Source organism: Opisthocomus hoazin, chromosome Z (assembly GCF_030867145.1).
Source record: "Opisthocomus hoazin isolate bOpiHoa1 chromosome Z, bOpiHoa1.hap1, whole genome shotgun sequence".
NCBI classification, from domain to species: Eukaryota; Metazoa; Chordata; class Aves; order Opisthocomiformes; family Opisthocomidae; genus Opisthocomus; species Opisthocomus hoazin.
The window spans coordinates 38470569-38488166 of NC_134454.1; the positions used below are offsets into that span (position 1 = coordinate 38470569).

Sequence of the window (17598 nt, forward strand, 5' to 3'; positions counted from 1 at the left end):
TACTAGAGATCTGTTGCAGGTGGAGTCTGAGAACACCTCTGGACAGTGCCTAGAAGGAACTGAGTCTCCAAGCAGACAGGCAGCCTGGAGGCTGTGGGTTGGGGAATCTGGCTCTCTTCTTGCAGGAGAACCAAACAGCTCATGAAGCTGCCTACTGGTCAGCACTTTCCAGTAGTCTTAATGCCCACACCCAGCCTGAGGGTGTATGCTAGCATGCCTGTGTCAGTACAGCATATCTCTGTTCCTTTGTCTGAGTTCCACGCTCTTGGGAGTACGGAGTTCCTCCATTCTACCCTTTGCTGACCATTATCAAGGTCCAGAAGAGGACTGGTAGCCCTCGTTACTCCTGTCCTCCTCAGCTGCTGGGCTTTGTGGGTTCAGTCGAACTAAAACCAGATGACAAAAGGAAGTCACCTGGGGTACAGAAATCTGCTTCCCAAAGGGATTCTGAGAGTTGCTTTCTGCAGCACTCACACAGCAAAGAGAGGCTGATTTGCATATGAACTGTAAATTGTAACAAAGGAGGTGTGGGCTCTGCAGAGTGCTAGAAGTATGCAGAGAGTGACCAGCACAGTTAGGCAAATGCCTGTTGGGTGTAGTTGCTGGTGCCCTGTGGTGCCAACATCAGCTGACAGAGGTGTGAAAAGACTACAGAAGATCCTTAACATGAACAAGGTATCTGCCCATGCTGAAAACGCGCGTTGTTCTATCCGGCCACAAAGGAAATGCAGGGTCTAAGTCTTAAATGCATCTCCTGTGACTGATGTTCTATGTCTTGCTCCAGGTTGTCTGTGCCTGTAGATGGAGAAGTGATCAGCCTGTGCTGCAGCCCAGTGACCAGAACTGTAGCTCTGCAGCTGGCTGATAGACAGATCCTGAAATACCTCTGGGGTAAGCTGGGACCTATTAAGGTACCTGATCTGAGGTGTAGTTACTACAGGTTTCTCAGAAGGTTTAATGAGATGATTTGACTTTCAGGGACATGGGCGACTCTTGCTGGTAATTGGTCCTGCCTTTCATGCTCCCTCTGCTCCCAGAAATGGGTCAAAATCAGTAATTTGTGTCAGAGAGCCGTTAATGTCATTGAGAATGATAGTTCAGACTTTATGATTTGAAAAGAAGGTGACTGGTTTAGTGATTTCAGAAGTGCTGGCTGACTGTCCTGTCCTTGGCACTTCTCTCTTGTACCACAGTGGAATAAAGGTGCTGCTGAGCCCCTAGAAGTTACCACCTTCTTGTCTGCTCTGTCCTGGACTTTTGTGTCAGCATTTCTCCTGTCTGTCAGATAGTGTAGCTTATTTCTAGCTCTGGTTTTCTTGAGATGTGTGTCATGTGGTTGTACTGTCAGAGTCTTTGATTGGCTGGGAAACTGTTTGATTGTCTTTGCTCTTCAGAGGCTACTACTCCAGTCCTTGAGCCCTGGCGGACTAGCAGTGGCTGTGCTGTGCGGTTCCCCTACCCTTGTGTGCAGACTTCCATCACAAGGATCAGTGGCGAAGTAAGTAAGGCTGCGAGCAGATTAAATTCCCTATTCAGTTGTTCTCTGTGTCAGATGTGCGCCATGATCCTCCACCCAGGGTCCAGTGATACTTCTTCACAGCGCTCTTCATAAGGCTCTGTGCAGAGCTGAGAGCATGTCTTTGCTTGTCTTCTAGAGCATTTCTGATGGTGCGCGGTTAACACCCAGTCTCCCCATTCTATGCATACAACGAATAATGTCATTGAAGAGTGAGGAATTTCAGATTTAAAGTTTCCAGCAGTCACTGCCCTCCTCTTTGTGAAAACAGTATTTTGTTCTGTTTTTTTGTGAATTAACCCTGTTAGCAAATATGTCTGCATTGAGTTATTGCAGATCTCCTACTACTGGTGTCTCCTATTGGTGACAGTTTCTTGATAGTTACATACTTCAGGAACGACTAGCTATTTTGCTGGTAGTTTCAGGGTTTCTTTCTTTCAGCGTGCATCCAGGTGAATGCTATATGGAGTTGCTTTGCTCTGCTCTGTACTAGTGCTTTTTCTCTGGTATTTTGGACTAAATGCTGCCGAATAAAAACCTAAATTATTTGGCATGGTTCTGCTTCTATTTTGTTACTGTGCAGCCTCTGTTACAGGGTAGACCAAGCTGGATTTACCAGCCAGAAGTGTTTAAAAACACTTAAGTAAGCCCTCCTGGTATTGAGGTTGCATGACTTCCTGTCCAGCTTCTCTAAGCAATTCACGTGAGGTACTCAGTACCTAATTGTAAGGTACTTCAATCCAGTGCTAGTCAGCGTTATGAAACACTGGAGGTTGTGACACTGATAACTTATACTTGTCATCCTTCTAATTTACAGGAGGTGATCTTGGGCCTCACAGATCGATGCCGTTTTTTTGTTAATGATATTGAGGTACCAAAGTTTTCGCCCCTCATTGCGTTCCCTCTTCCTCTACCAAACACAGCTTTCCTGTTCCATTCTATACAGCACTAAACTTCATCATTTTTCTACAGGTTGCTTCCAACATCACCTCATTTGCAACATACAATGAATTTTTGTTGGTGACAACCAGCTCCCACACCTGTCAGTGCTTCTGCTTGAAGAACGTATCAGTGAAAGGTAAATGCCAGCTCTGCCTGCTGCTGGCAGCTCATAGCCATTGTCTTGGAACCACAAGATGTCCCCATTTTTCACATCCAAACCTGCTGAATTTGGGTCACTGAGAGCAACTGCTTAAGAGATGGAGGAAGAGAGCTGCTTTCAAAAGTCTTAGCAGAGAGCAAGCAGCACAGGAAACTGACTTTGTATATCACATGCCCCTCCCAGGGAGGAGGGTTTGTCCTGTAGTTGTTGTCCTTTCACTGTTTTCAACAGCTTAGACCTGCATTCTCTCCTTCCTTTCCATGTCCAGAAAAAGAAAGGGCTGTGTGCTGTTTGAGGGTGTGTGGTAGAGAAGGGATCCCAGTAAAAATTGTTTCTGTCTATGAGAGGTGTGAAGACCCTGGGAAAGGCAGGATGACAACTTGCTGGTCCTTTACATCTTTCAGTGCTCCTCTCATCTGGTCTGTTGAGCTTTGTGATCCTGTGGTATAGAGGACATATTTCTACTTTGTGTACAGCAGTGCTTAGCATTAAGAGGTCCTCTTCCTGTTGAACCACTGAAGATGACTGCTGTGTTGTTGACTTGTTTGGTCCAGTACGACCTTGCAGCGCCGTGTAGGAAAGCCTGACCGGGGCACGGTGCTGCAGTGTACCATGTGTGCTGATAAACATGCTGTCTTCAGCCCTGCAGGCTGGCCTGAGCAGTGCTGCTGCACCCAACAGTGAGACTCTGCGCAAGGTGGAGCGAGGTTCACGTATCATCACCGTTGTGCCCCTGGACACAAAGGTTGTGCTGCAGGTCAGTGCTCTGCCCATGTCTGCTGAGGTCTGCTGTCAGGGAGTACAGGGGGCAGCTGGCCAGCCTGCAGACGATGTGTGCAGTGCTGCAAAGCTGCTGCCCTGTACTGCTGCAGCACAGCGCCTCACAAATCTCCAGCTGCCTGGCTGGATGCGGAGGGATTTTGGACGTGCCTGTGGGAGTGAGGTTCAGCACAGGCAACTGGGTATGTACAGAACTGGGAAGGGCTGTTGAAATTCCTTATGGTGCCTACACATTGTGGCCTCTCATAGTCCATCTCAGACTTGCCTCTTAGTGCTTGCTGTATTTGCTAGCAGCCCTCCATTAGCCCTGGCACTAAGTTTGTCTGAAGTGCTGAGCTCAGTCTTCAGAACCAGCAGAGGTTCACGGAAAGCAGAATGATGTCATTTGACAGGCACCTCTGGAGGTGTGTAGCCCAACATCCTCCTCAGAACAGGGCTAACCTGAAAGCTTGATGAAGTTCCTCTGGGTCTTACCCAGCTGAGTGGAGTCCAGCTTCCTGAGGAAGGAATGTTTCTGAGCTGAGAGAATTTTCAGATGTTTTTCCACAGTTGTTGAAATTGCATGTCCTTTGAAGTGAACCAGCCAGCCCCTGCATCCGCAAGTAGTGGACAGGCCTAGAAAATTGACCAGTCTTCACTTTGCCTACTAATGTAGGCAGAATAACTGCAAATAAATAACTGTGTGGTTCTTGTGTTATAGATGCCGAGAGGAAATTTGGAGACTGTTCACCACCGAGCTTTGGTTCTTGCCCAGATTCGGAAGTGGCTAGACAGGTAAATGGCACTGGTGTATCGTGGTCTTCTCCCTGTCTGAGCTGTTAGAGGCTGGCTGGCCGGCCTGGTTTGGTTGTGCTGGAGAAGAGAGCGAAGCTGATTAGTGTAGAGTGAAACTGTTTCTGGGGCTACCAGCTAGGAGTCCAGCTTTCAGCAGTCCCAGGGGCTTCTCACTTCATCAGTGAAGGCCTTATGTGTATGCTGAGACTATGTGGGTGGGAGAAATCTTTGTTTGCTCCGTTCTCTAGACATCTCAATTGCTTCGTGACAAAGCTTGCTGTTTTTCAGGTTTTGTTTGTTTAATTGATTTACATTAAAGTTTTCTGAAACAGATGTTGGTTCATTAGATTGAAATAGGGTTCTCTGTTTTAAGAGAGTAAGAAACTAATGCAAGAAATAATGCAAGGCCTGTATTGCTTCCTCAGCCTGGCGTGCAGATCTGTCCCACTGCAGAGGCTGGCAATGAACAGAATTGACCTTGCACATTTTTTTGTGGAAGGCAATCCACACAGCTTATTGTGGCTATTGTAAGAACATCTGTACTTACCTCTAGTCAGTTGCTTTATTCGCGGATATTTCACCTATCCACTCTGTAAACTATCCTACTTGACTCATTCCTCCAGGCTTATGTTCAGGGAAGCGTTTCAGTGTATGAGGAAGCTACGAATTAACCTCAATCTTCTCTATGACCACAATCCCAAGGCAAGTATGCCCAATTCTGTTGTGTTTTTTTTCATAATCGTGTAGCCTAGAATCCATCGTCATTGAATAGTGGGCTCGAAGGAGTAGGTGGTGCTGTCAGTTCTGCTTTCAGCAGAGGTGGCTGCTCTGCGCTGCTGCATCCTCATGCAAGCAGATCAGATTTAGCATTTCCTTCATCTTATCTTGTACCTTCAGAGAAGGTCTTTAAATTTGTTGTTGTACTTAATGTACTTGATCAGAATAACAGTAGTAATACTCTTGTTTATTTCAGATGTTTCTGGAAAACGCAGAAACCTTTATCAGGCAAATAGACTCTGTGAACTATATCAACTTGTTTTTCACAGAATTGAAGTGAGTATAATGCTGAAAATGGAAGTATGCATCTAATCAGTGTCGCTACATTATTTTGTCAAAATACTGGCAGCTCTTCAATGAGAGTACAAGGAGTCAGTCAGAAATCTGGCATGCTGGGTCATAAAGACTCAAGTAAGCTTGGTAGTTTTCAAGGACACTCAGTGTGTCTTATTGAGAATTCCAGCTTGCAGGCAGCCATTAGATTTTTACAGCAAGGGATTTGTACATCATCTGACTGCTTTGACTTGTCTTCTGGTTTGCTGTACAGGGGTAAATGTGAGAAGAGAAAGTTTTGTTCCTTCATAAAGAGGAGCAAGATGGCACTGCTTATGTGAAGCCTGAGGCCAAGATACTTGCTTAGATTCCCAAAGCAGGTCCCCTGACTTCTTTCTTGAACGTTGTCTATGGCATTGGTAGCTTCAGGACTTCTCAAGCTTGCTGAAGTAAATAGTTGTTTAGGAGCTGATTCTGTCACTTAGTCGTTCTGGGTTTTCTTCAGTTTTGACCTGACCTTAAATCTTTGTCTAGAAAAAAAAGCAAATGGTTTAATTTTCAGAAGTGCTCTGTGCTCAGCATCTCCATGGTGCATTTAGTAGAAGACAGTTGTATCTTGGAAATCATGCCTTCTGATTTTTTTGTGCAACTAAGGTAGTTGTTCTGACCAGTTTTTTTCAGTGCCTCTCAGAATCAGGTGGGATGAATGAGAAATGTTGGAGAGCTTTCTGGTAGTGCAGTAGTTTGTGTGTCAGTGCTGAGTGACGTACAAGCTATTTTGTTGAGTAGTTATTTTCTGCATGCATCTGTGTTTCTTAATGGTATTGTCTTTGTGTTGGTGTTCATGGTATCTGTTCTTATTTAGAGAAGAAGATTTCACAAAGAGTATGTACCCATCTCTGAATGGTAGCAGTAATGCTCAGCCACGCCAACATCCTGATCAGAAAAAAGTAAACCTTGTATGTGATGTGATGAGAGTTGCCATGGAACACATTGACCCTCAAAAGTGAGCATTTTCTTATTTTAGGTGAAGGAACCATTAGAAAAATTTCTAGTAAGTCATTTGCAGAAAGCGAAGCTGTCATGAACTTGAGTTATTTTGATTCAGATCCTGTGCTGCACAAAACTTGTGTAGCCATACCTTCCATCTGCTGAAGATACTGTTCTGAAAACTACAACATCTAATAATTCCACAGATAGCAAAACAACTTTTCACTGCAAGAATTAAAGTAGTAGATGCAGGATTCTTACGAGGGTTTAAGAAATACATTCAATTTAGGAACGGTCTGTGTGGCATAGGGGACAGAGAGACATGAGCAAGATTATCATCTGAGGGAGATGCGGGCTTTTTGGAGCAGCTGGCCTTTTGGAAAGATCTCAGCTGTTTCATTTGAGACTGAATTACTATTGTAAATCTTCAGCTGCGTATTTCTGAATGATTACCTTTTTTGCTAACCATCTTCCTTGGATGAATCTACACCAGACAAGGATAAAGGGCGGGAAAATAGGATAATAACAGTGGTTAGTGAAGCAGTGTTAAACCTTTGGCAGCTTACATGTGAAGCAGTGGATAGAGGAGCAACAGATGGTGGGTCGCTGCTGAACGCTTTTCAGCAGCAGCTTCAGGAAACAAAGCATCCTCTTAGCTGGGAAAGCTGTTTCGAAATAGTACGTATGAAGTGTGTGAAAGTGGAAATAACCTCCTAGAAAGCTTTCTGTTTACAAAAAAGACCATTTTCATGCCAAATTTGATTTGGAAAAGTGTGTTCAGCTATCTGAGCTTTCAGAGAGAGTTGTTGTCTCTCCATTATGCTGGCAGGCATGGTAAGGAAGCTCGTTGTACTCAAAACACACCTCCAGTCTTGTGACATGTTTTGGGGACACATGCTGAGCAGAAAAATCTTTCTGGTGTACTCTGTTCTCTTAACTGTTTTTCCTGCCTGCCTTTGAAAAGGTTGAAATACCTGAGCGGGTTTGGGTGTTTTATTACTAAAATGTAAACTGAAACTTGAACAAACTGTGCTAAAACAGGAGTAAACAGTGTTTCTGCCTTCTCACTTTTTCATTTACCGCTTCTGTTTTCTTCAGATACTGCTTATCGATACTGACAGCACACGTAAAGAAAACTCCTCCAGAACTGGAAATTGCTCTCCAGAAGGTTCATGATCTTCGAGGTGTTGTATCAGGAGCTTGAAATTTTTGAAAAAGAGTAGTTTGCAGGAGTTTTCATTGTTAGCATGGTTCACCCTGAAAATTGTTGTAAGGTGGCTGTTCATGGAGTCAGCCAGAAAACAGAAGTGTGAAAATAGCTGTGAGTTCATGGAACAGCAGCACATCAGCTAAGATACGCTGCTGTACATGCCCTCAGCCCATTCTTTTATCTAGGTATGACAGCAGATAGCCGAGAGTTGGACGTGTTTTCTCTTTCCAGTCAGAACTCTGGTTCTCTGAGCATGGAATAGGAGGCTCCTGTTCTGAGTCCTGGTATTTCAAACTGGCAAACTTTGCTTTTAATCTGTGCTGATACTTCTAACTTGTCACTGTTGCATGCTTAACAAGTTACTGTACTTGGGCTGGTCCTTGAAGTTGCCCAGGAAATGCAAAGTAACCCCTCCTGCAAGACAGAACAGGCCATTAGTTTGATGGTCCCTATCTGGTGTGAGGGACGTGCGTGATAATGCATCCTGCCCTCAGAGCGAGGTTCCACTGCTGATGGTGTAACTGATCATATGATTCTTTATCTTTTTACAGAAAGCATTACTCCAGATGTCAAAGCTGTGAGTGCAGAAGAAGCACTGAAGTACCTGCTTTTTCTTGTGGATGTCAATGAATTGTACGATTATTCCTTGGGGACGTATGACTTTGATTTAGTCGTCATGGTGGCAGAGAAGTCTCAAAAGGTCTTGGCTTATAGTTCCAGCCAAGGAACTATTTTTCTGCTTTCCCAAAGGTTCTTTGTAGTCTGTGGGTCAACCTACATGTTTTCTTAGTCATAGCGGTCTACGCAGGCAGGATTCTAGTTGCTCAGAAGTCCTGTGTATGCTTGGGATGATGCTGGGAAGATGGCAGGTCTGTGCATCCTGTAGTACATTGTGAGCACAGCTTTGGAAACTTGCTCTTGCTGAAGGTGAAAGAGGGCTCTTCTAGAGCAGGACAGCAAAGTGGCTGTGGGGAATGGAGGGACTGTGGTCTGTAGTGATGTGACTGCATGCCTTACATTCCCAGTTCTGTACTCTTTTGATTCTTGCTTAGTTGGTAGTGTTCACAGTAATAGTGTGTATCTTCTAGCAGGTGTAATTTGAAATCTCTGAATGGAAATGCCCATCAGGATTTTCAGAGGTTCCTAATGTTACGGCAGAGCCTGCTGTCCATTATTTAAACACCCTGTTCATCTTAACAGGTTTTATGACCTTTGGTGTGGGGGAAATTGATCAACTTTACAGCTGCAAATTTATACATGATAATAGCTAGTAGAAAACAATATTTGATATGATACATAGCCTTGAATTTTAAATGTCACCAGCCTGTAGATACTGCTGAAGTCTGTGTGGAAGCCTGGTAGTTGAAGTTAGTCACTGCTGGCAGGAGTACATATACAGAATTGATTCTTCAAGATGGCTTACGTTTAAAAAAACAAAAAGGCTTTTCAGTGTCTTGTACAATTTCAAATATGGGACTGTCTGTTGGTGAAGCTGGGGACGAATGAGGATCTTACCACATTAGCTCAGCTGCAGTTTTTGCTATTCTTTGCAGGATCCAAAAGAATACTTGCCCTTCTTAAATGCTCTCCGGAAAATGGAAACCAATTATCAGCGATATACAATAGACAGACACTTGAAGAGATATACAAAAGCTCTTGGGCACCTCAGCAAATGTGGTAGGTGTCCTGCACATGCAGCGTCTCTCAGGAGAAATTCTGTAGTGGAACATTTCCATTTTGTAGCGCTTTTAGGGGAATATAGCTGAAGAAAGAAGGATTGCACAAGGTCATCTTCCCTCGTGATAGTGCCTGGTTAACTTACTTCTGCTACATGATTTTTGTGGTATAGATTGGCACTGGGAGAAAGAGTTGAGAATGTGTACTGCTCCGTGGTCATGAAGCATAAGTCTTGTTTTGTTCCTGTTGTAGGTGACTTGTCCCTCGTTAATACTGCTGGCAAAGTGGAGCAGACCTCAAGGAAGTGGACGCCTTGATTTTACAATAGTAGAATTAGGTGCTTTTATGCTCTTCCACCCAAGTGCCTCTAGTTGCTTCTTAATACAGTGAACCCAGACTGGTTGGGAGCCATGAGAGCCATGTGCTTCCTCTTTTATTACTATGAAAAACGAATTATTTTTGCAGGTCCTGAACACTTCTCTGAATTTCTGAACTTAGTGAAGGATCAGAATCAGTATTGTGAAGCCTTGAAGCTGTACCCCTCTAACACTCAGGAGTATAAGGTGTGTAAGCACATAGCAGTGCATCATGCAAGCTTTTTATTCTTTCACGTGTGTGTTTGCACATCCTTGGCACCTTGCGTGAGGGAAGGAATGAGACAGCAGCTGCTTGTGTGGAAGTTCTGCAGGCCATTGCTGTTCCTGTGTTGTCTGAGACCCTCCTCTGAGTTAATAGCTGGAATAACTCTCAGCACTTACCCTGCGAGATCTGGTCATTGGAGGGAGTGGCTGTTACTTCTTTGATCCTGTGACCAGGAGAGTAACTGGGAGTCCGGTTTCTGCTGCACTATCTTGTGGTGTGCTGCAGAGCTCCCGTTACCACAGAGACTTTTCTTCCTGTCTTGACCTTTGTGATACCAGCTTTCTGTCTGGCACTTACAGGAGGTGTGGGGACACTTTGTTACCCTTAAACCCTTCTGGAGAGTGCTAGAGGGCTTGGGGCATTGGTGCTGTATCCTAACGTGGTGTCCCTCGCTGGTTTCAGTATTACTGAAGAACTTCAGTTTGCCCAGGACTGAGATAAAATGTAAATGAATGCATTTAATATAATTTAATTTAGATATTGTAAATACACAACGCACAAGACTTTGTAAAAGAAGTAGATGAAGAAGTAAGAGGAGAAATACAGAAACTCAGTCTATTTGCAACATGGTGAAAGCAGAAAGGACTCTTTCCTCATGTGGGAGGTCTGTTCCTGACTGGCTCATTGGGAGTCTTTCTTTATACTTTCTGTATTCTTCCAGTCAAATCCACCTGCCCCTTCCTGATGGAGCTTTGAATAGCATAGTGAAGCTCAGGATATTGATTCACAGCAGCCTGTGCCTGTAGAGTTTCAGGGCTTGCATCCTCCCTTGTGCCAGCGTTTGACTCCTGTAGTAAGTTTTTCAGGGAGACATTCTAACAGAAGCCACTCCTGTGAGTGGGGAAGAACGGACTGATTTCCTGCAGTATGTAGTTTCCAGAGCCTTTGGCTTGGAGAGTTAGGTATTGCCCTGTGTCTCGTGCTTCATCTCTGTGAAGTGTCTCCATGTAATACTCACGATAGGCAGTTTGAAATGGGGTAGGAACATTGTGCTTGGAGGTTCCTTGAGGGGGGGAGGGGGAATAGGCTTTCATGTTTACTAATGGAGGACTGCTACTGACTCTACAGCTAATTTCTTATTTCTCTTTTGTCCCCTTCTTGCAGGATATCAGTGATGCGTATGGGGAGTACTTGATTCAGAAGCAGCTATATGAGCAGGCTGCATTGATACTTGCTCGTGCTGGCATCTTTGCAAAAGCCCTAGATGCTTTTCAGAACAGTGGCAGCTGGCAGCAAGCACTGTGCATGGCGTCACGGCTTGGTTACACAAAGGATAAGCTGTCCAGCCTGGCACGGAGCATGGCAGGTAGGCCTTGAGGAGATGGAAGCTTGCAGAGCAAAACTGGCAGCTGTGATTCTTGGTGCATTTTGATTTTTCCTAAAATTTAGTGAAAATCTCAGTCTTCAGCAGTATTTTTCTTAAAGGGAGAACAAAGATCCAATGTTTCCCAAGGGCTTGTGTGATTGCACATCACCTTTGTTTCTCAAAGGAACCAAAAGGTGTTGGAGCTGAGCTGGTAGGCACCCAGGAGTCACCAAACGAGCTGTACCCTTGTCTGCCCCATGCTGACTGCTTCTTGCACTTTTTCCTTGTAACTGGTTGCTGAACTGCTGTTCCAAATTGCCTCCTTGGTTATCCTCAGGGAATGGAGATTCTTTGAAGCATGACTGAGGCCTCTAGACATCATTGACAGAAGTACTGTGGCTAGTCACAGACCTTAAAGGCCAGTGGATAATTTAGAGCAGCATCTTCGTGTTCTCTCCTTGAAGCCTGTTAGCAGCTAGGACTGACTGGCACATGTAAGGCTGTGTGCTGTCCTACTGCAGGAAAAAAAGGTAGCTGGTCTCAGAACTTGTGCTCACTAGGACATACTAGACTGCATGTGTGAGATGTGTTGTGGACCTGGCATACATTTCAGCAACAGAAATAGAGCATCATCCTGATATCAGAGGCAGAGTTTGTGAAGGGCCCACTTACGCTGTGGAAATACACATCCTGGGATTGTAGTCTTCCAGAGTTGGATATTCCAGTATTTTTTCTGTCACTTAGTGAAATTTGGATCCTTCGTGTCTTGCCTTTACAAATTTTTCTGGTGCCCCTCTTAAATCACAGCTGTAATTTAGCAAAATGAGCAGGCACAAGCTGTCTTGGATGAGATTGTGTTGCTTGGGTAATTTAATTTTTTTCTTCTGGTGTTGCATATCACTTGCTCTCTTACATTGCATCCTAGCATGTAACCGGTCCCAAGGCTGGTTCTGACTTTTAGGGGACCAGAAGCCCTGAATCCCACAAGCTTGGTGGTTGCTGTCCGTACCACAGAGAGCAGGGAGTGAAGTGCTCTCTCTTTCAAGAAAGATTTCCTTTTTACATCCTGGCCCCTTTCACTTAAGAGACTCTTCACGATTTCTGTCTCAGACTGAGGGGAAAGTGTTCTCCAGTTGGCCTTCAGGGAAGTGCATCAGCAGTTTCACAAGCAACTGGCTGATGATGTTGCAAGTTACTGAATTCTTGGCATCAGGCAGCCCTTCTTGTTACAGGATGGGTTAAATAAGTGTGTGAGCAGGTAGAAAGTGCCTTAGTGTGTGGGGTTTTCCTCTACTTTGTAGTTTTGTGGTACAAAATCCAGCTACTTCTGAAAAGATGAACTCTGCCTTTTCTTGTAGGGAAATTAGTTGAACAGAGAAAGAATGCAGAGGCAGCCATGCTCCTGGAGCAGTACACTCAGGTAATGTAATCACCCTCCTGTCTGTGCCCCAGTGATAGGCTCTGTCCCAGAGATACACCATCTGTTTTCTCCAGCCTCCTGGGCCACACGTGACTCCATGCATGCAGACCGCAAAACAGTCTGTGCCATGGGCTTTCTTGGGGAGGGCAGAGCAGGTCCAGGTGATGCAGTAAGCACGGTGGGGATGAATGCTGCATCCCTGAGTTTTTCCACTTGTGAAGCTGCCTCTGCTTTGGTGTGAAAAGCTTTTGGTTTGAAGAGCTGAAGTGTGAGGGCTGGAGTAAGGAAGACTGAGTTCCAGAGGGATTTCTCCTCAGCATGGGAGAAGTTACATAGTTTGGCTTTTGGTTTGTTTTTTTTAATGTCAGTACTTCAAAGTCCATGGGCACAGTAGTGCTTTCCTGTCCCGACTGTGATACGGCTGTGTAAAATATGCATCTGAATAGGTGCTACCTGAATGCGTGTTACTAGTATCAGTAGCAGTACATGGTTGCTATTACCTTCTAGGACTATGAAGAGGCTGTTCTCCTGCTCTTAGAAGGAGCTCTCTGGGAAGAGACTTTAAGACTGGTAAGACATTTCAGAGCACAAGAACTAGAGTGGAAATACTTTTTCAGAACGCAAGAGCAGAGAGATGGGATCTGGGTTGGATTCTTAAATAACACCTTGTTTTCTTTCCCTGATCCAGATTCACAAGTATGGTAGACTGGATATCTTGGAGACCAACTTCAAACCTGCTATTCTGGAAGGTGAATCTGTACAAGAATCTGAGACTTCTCTGTGCTGTAGAGGCTGAAGATCTTTACTGGGTCTGTGGGAAGTCAGCACTCCAGTACGAGAAGCTGTGTGGAAGGATGCTTTCATTCTGTCTGACTGATGCCGCCCAGATACCTGTTGGGTCGTCTTAATGCAGCCTGAAGCCCTGCAGTGTCATGGGCTCTGTTTAGCTTAGTGAAGCTCCTTTTGAGCTTGTCCAGACCTCGCAGTCACAAACTGCAAAGGGGTCCGTGTCTGCATGTCCATGAACAAGTAGGACAGTCCTTATTCCACAGCACAGGTGGCAGCAGAGCTATAGACGAAGAAAATGGCTGGCTGTCCTGTAAGCTTTTAAGAGTAGTTTTGAAAAATAGGATTTTTGTATCTGTACTCTCCCTTCCATCCAGGAAGGATGGTTCGTTCCTATTGGTTGTTTTTCCTTCTCATGATATGGGCAGTAGGCTTTGAGTTGAGGGATTTTTTTCTTTAATCCAAACTTAGTTAATGTAAAGAGGTTTGGCCACAGAGCTTTCTGCTCTTCCTGTATCAGAAACAGTCTCTTGTTCTAGAAGGTGCTTGTCTGGCAGGTTAATTGACTTTGCATCCAGGTGCATCTTGTTTGGTGAGCTCCTGTGGTATTAGCTTTGAATTTCCTTCCACTTGAGTGCTTTTGTGTGCTTGCACCTGTCTTCTGAGCTTGCTGAAGGACTGTGCTCCTTCAGACTTCCTGTGTAAAAAACACTTTTCTGGTTCTCTTGCATAAATGTTCATGTTCTGATCTTCTTATTGAGCAGCTCAGAAAAGTCAGATGATCTTCCTAGATTCTCAGAAAACAGCGTTTCTTCGCCATAAGAGTCGCCTGCAAGTGGTCCGAGAGCTGAAGGAGAAGGCTTGTGAGAGCCTGCAGGGTTGGTATTGAAATGAGTGTGACTTTCTCCTGCAGAAGTAACTGTGATCATCTTTTTCTTTGTAGTTTCCATTTGCCCTTGTGGGTCTGTGCTCTCTTCTAGCTCCAGTGGTATCTGCAATTAGTAGAACAGCATTCTTCTTACCCCCTTCTCACTCCATACTTGGACTGTGATTGTTTCACCTTGCTCAATTCTGTAAAGACAGCTGTAATTTCAGTGCCATCTGTGTCACAGCTTTCATGGGATCAAAATGCACCTGAAAGCTCTTCAAAATGGTACAGCATTGTCTCCACAGTGCCAGCTTGGCTGGGTCAGACAACGCTCAGCATGTTCTCTGTGCTGAGTACGTACCAGGCATATTCATCTGCCAGCTCAAACAGGCTCAGGGAAGCATTCTAAAAGCAGAATGCTTTGTCCTGGTCCAGATTTGCTGCAAGGAGATTGTCATCCCTCTCATTGTGCTGTTTAATATCCCAGTCCCCACCAGCACTGAGGAGCGGTGTTCTTCTCACTATTGCTGTTTTTTCTCATGTGCTGGCTGAGTGGGGTTGAGAGCCATAAGGCTCCAAAACAGCAGCAGGTAGATTGAATCTGCCCAGGCTGCTTTTCCAACAAGCTTCATAGATTACCCAGAGAGAAAGCTTGGAATCGCTGTGATCTTTTTCCATACTGTGACAGTTCTTAACATGTTTTGCAGATTATGAAATGCCAAACTGCCCAGAATTGGATCTTTTCTCTGAAACCAGCAGTATTGTGACAGCCAGCGACATGAACAGCAAATATTCACACAGCAATTCAAGAATATCAGCGTAGGTGTCTGCCTCCAAATTAGGTAGTGGCTGCCCTGGCATCAGCATTTGGGAGGGCGGCTTGCTCATGCTTGGTATGCTTCTCCTCACAGCCGTGCATGCCTTGGAGCTGCTTTAATTACAGGCATTTCGTGGTTATTTCAACTCTTATTGGGAGGGAGAGAGCAGAAAATGCCAGAAGATACTAGTGCAACAGGAGCTGAGTGCCCAGCAGAGGAGCTGTGAACACAGACTCTGGGCAGGAGCTGGCTGTGTGGGTGTTGGGCACATTGCCAGAATAGCTGGCTGTAAGAAGCTTGACACAGAATATGGGCAGAGCTTCTCAAACATTAACAGCTTGTGCGCATGGCTTGTGCTTCTAGGTACTGCGCTTGATGGGTGGGGATTGCTGCTAAATCTCATACTGATGTCTTCCCACGGTGGGCGTCTGTGTTGCTTTTGAGTGCTCGTAAGAATGTGGACTGCAGTGTTGAGTTGGTTGTGGTAGAGGCTGGTGTAGTCTGTGGGACCGCTTCTGAATTCTTTAGCTGAAATGTGGAAGAATACAGCGGTGGGAAAAGCGTGGACTTTTAAAGGCATTTTCTGTGGCCCAGATGAGGAAGAGAATGCAACCTTAATATTCAGCATACCTGTGTCAGAGTGTGCTGATCGTTTGGGGACATTATCCAGCTAGTACTGGCCTATGGTTACGAGATGCTTTTCTTGTGATAATGGGCAGGATCTAAGCTGTATTAGTGCACAGCTTGTGTAAATAGCAGAAATGAAAATATGCACAGGCAAGCACAGACACTGGCACCAAGTTGTTTTAAGAGGAGCTCAGCTTTGCCTGGTAGTGACTACTGCCAAACAATTTACCCTACTTTGTGCTTAGAGCAGTGCTTTAACCTTGCTGGAACACAGAACAGACCTTTTTGTAGTAGTGAAACTGCCCAACTACTGACTTGTGTTTCAGACCACAGAGGATATTGGCTGAATAGCACGGATAACATTGACACAAAGATGCATAAGCTTACATGCAGTCCCCTCTCACTGGTGAGAGTGAGGAATTGAGTAACAAGTTTCATGCGCACTGCTGACGTTCATTCAGAGTCACGCTGTTACAGCTAATCCTGTAGTGCACACTGTAATTAAGCATCCTCCTTTTCAGGCGATCCTCAAAGAACCGGCGCAAGGCTGACCGCAAGAGATACAGCTTGAAGGAGGGGAGTCCTTTTGAAGATATGGCCCTTCTGGAAGTCCTGGGAGAAAATGTTCGTGCTGTTGAGACTGTGAAGGGTAGGACACCTGGTGACCTTCATCCACTCCACAGCTTGTGAGGACAGCTGGGGCAGTGTGCCCCTTCTTGTTCTCAATGGGTATGCTGGGGAGAGAAGCTGTCTGGTCTGTAAGACCGTCTGTATTGGACCATGATTTAGTTCATCTGCCTCTGCGCCTGGAAGAACACGTAATAGCATGACCTCTCCACATTTGAAGTTTGCGAGCAGAGAAGTGAGGCCTTCTCAGTGCCATGACAAATTTATCTCACATTTGTACTCAGGCACCGTAGGGGCTGGATAGGGACAGAACCATTTCTGATTTGCTGCTCCCCTTCCTGCACCCTGATACAAGAGAAATACAGCTGTTTATTTAGTATACCTGCATCAAGTGCTATTGCTTGTGCTTCTCTTCCCTCCTGCAGGAGATACACACGTCCTTCTGAAGCAGCTTGTGCTGTTTGGTTATGATGAGGAAGCTGGGGCACTGCAGCAAGTCCTGGAAGAGGTTTTGCAGTTGATGGAGACCTCGATCCCGGAAATATGGACTCCAGACCTGCAGCACAGCTCTGTCAACCCGGTCTGTGCTCATCCATAATACCTATCATGACTGCTATACAATAGCAGTATTTTGCATTCTCCAGCAAAGTCTGGAATTCCTTGGCTTTCCATATCTGTTTTCATAGAATCATAGTTTGGAAAAGACCTTGAAGATCATCAAGTCCAACCGTCACCCCACCACCACCATGCCTACTAAACCATGTCCTGAAGTGCCACATCTACACATTTATTGAACACCTCCAGGGATGGTGTCTCCACCACTTCCCTGGGCAGCCTGTTCCAATGTCTGACCACTCTTTCAGTAAAGAAATGTTTACTAATATCCAATCTAAACCTCCCCTGATGCAATTTGAGGCCATTGCCCCTCGTCCTATCACTAGTTAAGAGGTCAAACAGATACCCTATGCAGTACCTGCCAAGTCGGGACACTAGATGTGTACAACAGGTATAGCCTGCTGTGTCCCTTGCACTGAATGCCGCGTTGGATATGATGCGGTCTCATGAGGCTTGGGTTACCTTGTCCTAGCGGTGCCTTTATAAGCTCTATCTTAAGTAATCTGCAGAACATAGGAACACTGTTTTGTTTTTTAGGCCTGATGGGTGAAGTGTTATCATAGCTTTTATGTACTGGAGTGGTGGTTGTCCAACCTGGTGGTGTGAAGTGAAAAGCTACCAAACTGGTCAATTTAGTCTAAACCAGAATATCATAAGGAATATATTGCAAAAAGAAGGGTCATGTCAGGCTTCTAAGCTTCAGCTTAATGCAGAATGAGGAACTCACGAGGAGTGCACTTGGTTCCCTTCCAAAGTCTTTGTCTTTATCTCTGATAAGTAGTTTCTGAGT

At 45.1% G+C, this 17598-nt stretch overlaps 1 protein-coding gene across 2 annotated transcripts in view; it reads left to right on the forward strand.

Annotated features, from left to right (window-relative positions):
• The window catches only part of ELP1 (elongator acetyltransferase complex subunit 1), a 33627-nt gene that overhangs the window by 14016 nt on the left and 2013 nt on the right, over nt 1–17598 (forward strand). The window contains exons 14-34 of one of the 2 annotated variants that reach the window (XM_075447247.1): nt 785–891; nt 1395–1498; nt 2334–2387; nt 2489–2594; nt 3260–3375; nt 4099–4172; nt 4796–4874; nt 5146–5225; nt 6088–6228; nt 7311–7396; nt 7974–8122; nt 8976–9099; nt 9565–9662; nt 10846–11047; nt 12406–12467; nt 12975–13037; nt 13156–13216; nt 14018–14131; nt 14829–14940; nt 16088–16215; nt 16619–16773. In XM_075447247.1, coding sequence (XP_075303362.1) covers nt 785–891; nt 1395–1498; nt 2334–2387; nt 2489–2594; nt 3260–3375; nt 4099–4172; nt 4796–4874; nt 5146–5225; nt 6088–6228; nt 7311–7396; nt 7974–8122; nt 8976–9099; nt 9565–9662; nt 10846–11047; nt 12406–12467; nt 12975–13037; nt 13156–13216; nt 14018–14131; nt 14829–14940; nt 16088–16215; nt 16619–16773 — 2215 coding nt within the window. The remainder of the gene's footprint in view (nt 1–784; nt 892–1394; nt 1499–2333; nt 2388–2488; nt 2595–3259; nt 3376–4098; nt 4173–4795; nt 4875–5145; nt 5226–6087; nt 6229–7310; nt 7397–7973; nt 8123–8975; nt 9100–9564; nt 9663–10845; nt 11048–12405; nt 12468–12974; nt 13038–13155; nt 13217–14017; nt 14132–14828; nt 14941–16087; nt 16216–16618; nt 16774–17598) is intronic. The other variant, XM_075447248.1, reaches the window with a different exon arrangement.